General features: G+C 54.1%; 1 protein-coding gene across 2 annotated transcripts in view; it reads left to right on the forward strand.

The window, feature by feature from the left end:
- TESC (tescalcin) overlaps window positions 1-1566 on the forward strand; it is a 47067-nt gene that overhangs the window by 43298 nt on the left and 2203 nt on the right. For both annotated transcript variants that reach the window (XM_012805217.1, XM_012805216.1), the window contains one exon: window positions 1170-1217. In XM_012805217.1, the coding sequence (XP_012660671.1) occupies window positions 1170-1217 (48 nt within the window). The remainder of the gene's footprint in view (window positions 1-1169; window positions 1218-1566) is intronic.

The raw sequence follows: 1566 nt of genomic DNA on the forward strand, positions 1-1566 counted from the left end.
GTGACGTCACAGCTCACGGCAATCTCAAACTTTTGGGCTTAAGTGATTCTCTTGCCTCAGCTTCCCAAGTAGCTGGGACTACAGGTACCTGCCACAACACCCAGCTATTTTTTTTTTTGTAGTTATCGTTGTTTGGCAGGCCTGGGCTGGGTTGGAACCTGCCAGCCTTGGTGTACGTAGCCAGCACCCTCAACCACTGAGCTACGTAGGTGCTGAACCTGGTATTTTTTTTTTCATTTTTTAAATTGTTAATTGACACAAAATGGAATTGAACTGATGTGGTTTTTTCTCTTCACCGTAAACCCCCCATGGCAGCCACAGGCAGAAAGATGGCCGGGTCTGGTCAGCGGTGATCAGCAGACAGCTTTCTGCTCCCTGTCATATTTTTTTGTTTCCTTTCACACTATGTACGCATCTCCAAGCCTTTTCCATATCAGTGTGTATAGATCCACCCCTTCTTAATGGCTGTGTGGTGGTCAGTGGTGTGGACGGCCGCATTTGTGGATGGACACCTGGGTTGCCAGCTGGGCCTTCTCTGTCACAGAGGGTGCTGCAGGGTGAGGTGTTTGTAGGATCCTGAGAGTGTCAGAAAAAGGCAGGGCCCTCTACATGGTCCCCCATGTCCCCAGGTCAGGAAGGACACAGATGCACACACACGTATACACAGCAGGGTGGCTCCTGGGCACAACTGATGTGGCCTCATGGTGGCCAGAGGCCATCGTGGTGACTCACCGGCCCAAGGGATGGACCAGGCAGGGTCCTTTACTTGCTTGGCCCCTTCTGCAGTGGCCCATGAGCTCGGCTCAGCCTGGAACAGTTCCTACTAGTGCGGAACTGGGTGGGGTGGGTGAGTGGTGGCAGAAGGTGTCTTGGGTGGCTGGGCTATTCAGGGCAGGAGACCCGTATGCCTCTGCCCCTAGCTCACATTCTCCTTGGGGGCTGGGGGTGGCAAGGGGGCCCTGGGGAGCTAGTACCTGGCTTCCCTCCTACCCTCAAGCCAGTGAATGAGGGTTTGGGCTGACTGGCCTTGTGCTGAAGATGAATTATCCAAACCTCCCCTTTTGTGACTCTACCTCAAGAGCCCCAACCGTTTGCGTTCTAGGTGTGTGTTGGGGGGAGGTGGGCGAGGACCCTGCCGCTCACTCTGCTGTGTGTGCTCTTGTCCACAGGAGCCAGATCAGGTGTACGAGGGCATCACCTTCGAGGACTTCCTGAAGGTGGGTGTCTGGGGGAGGGGAGCACCTGGGTATGGGGGCTCAGGGAGCCTCGGCACCCCATGGAGTTCGCCAGACAGGAGGACAGGTGGCCTGTTTCCTGCAGCAAGGGACAGGCTATGTGACCAGCACCTCATTGGGAAGGGGTCAGCCTGGATGTAGCCTTTAAAAGAGTTTAAACTGGTTTTCCTTATCTTTATGGAAAAGGGTCTTATTCACACATGATCAAATTAGTTGAAGCTGTATGAAAGGGGATACAACAAGAAATAAATTTCTCTCCTGCTGGCTCGGCGCCTGTGGCGCAAGTGGCCAAGGCGCCAGCCACATACACCTAAGGTGGTGGGTTCGAATC

The sequence above is a fragment of the Otolemur garnettii genome, unplaced genomic scaffold, assembly GCF_000181295.1.
Source record: "Otolemur garnettii isolate 467f Iridium unplaced genomic scaffold, OtoGar3 scaffold00038, whole genome shotgun sequence".
Taxonomy (NCBI): Eukaryota; Metazoa; Chordata; class Mammalia; order Primates; family Galagidae; genus Otolemur; species Otolemur garnettii.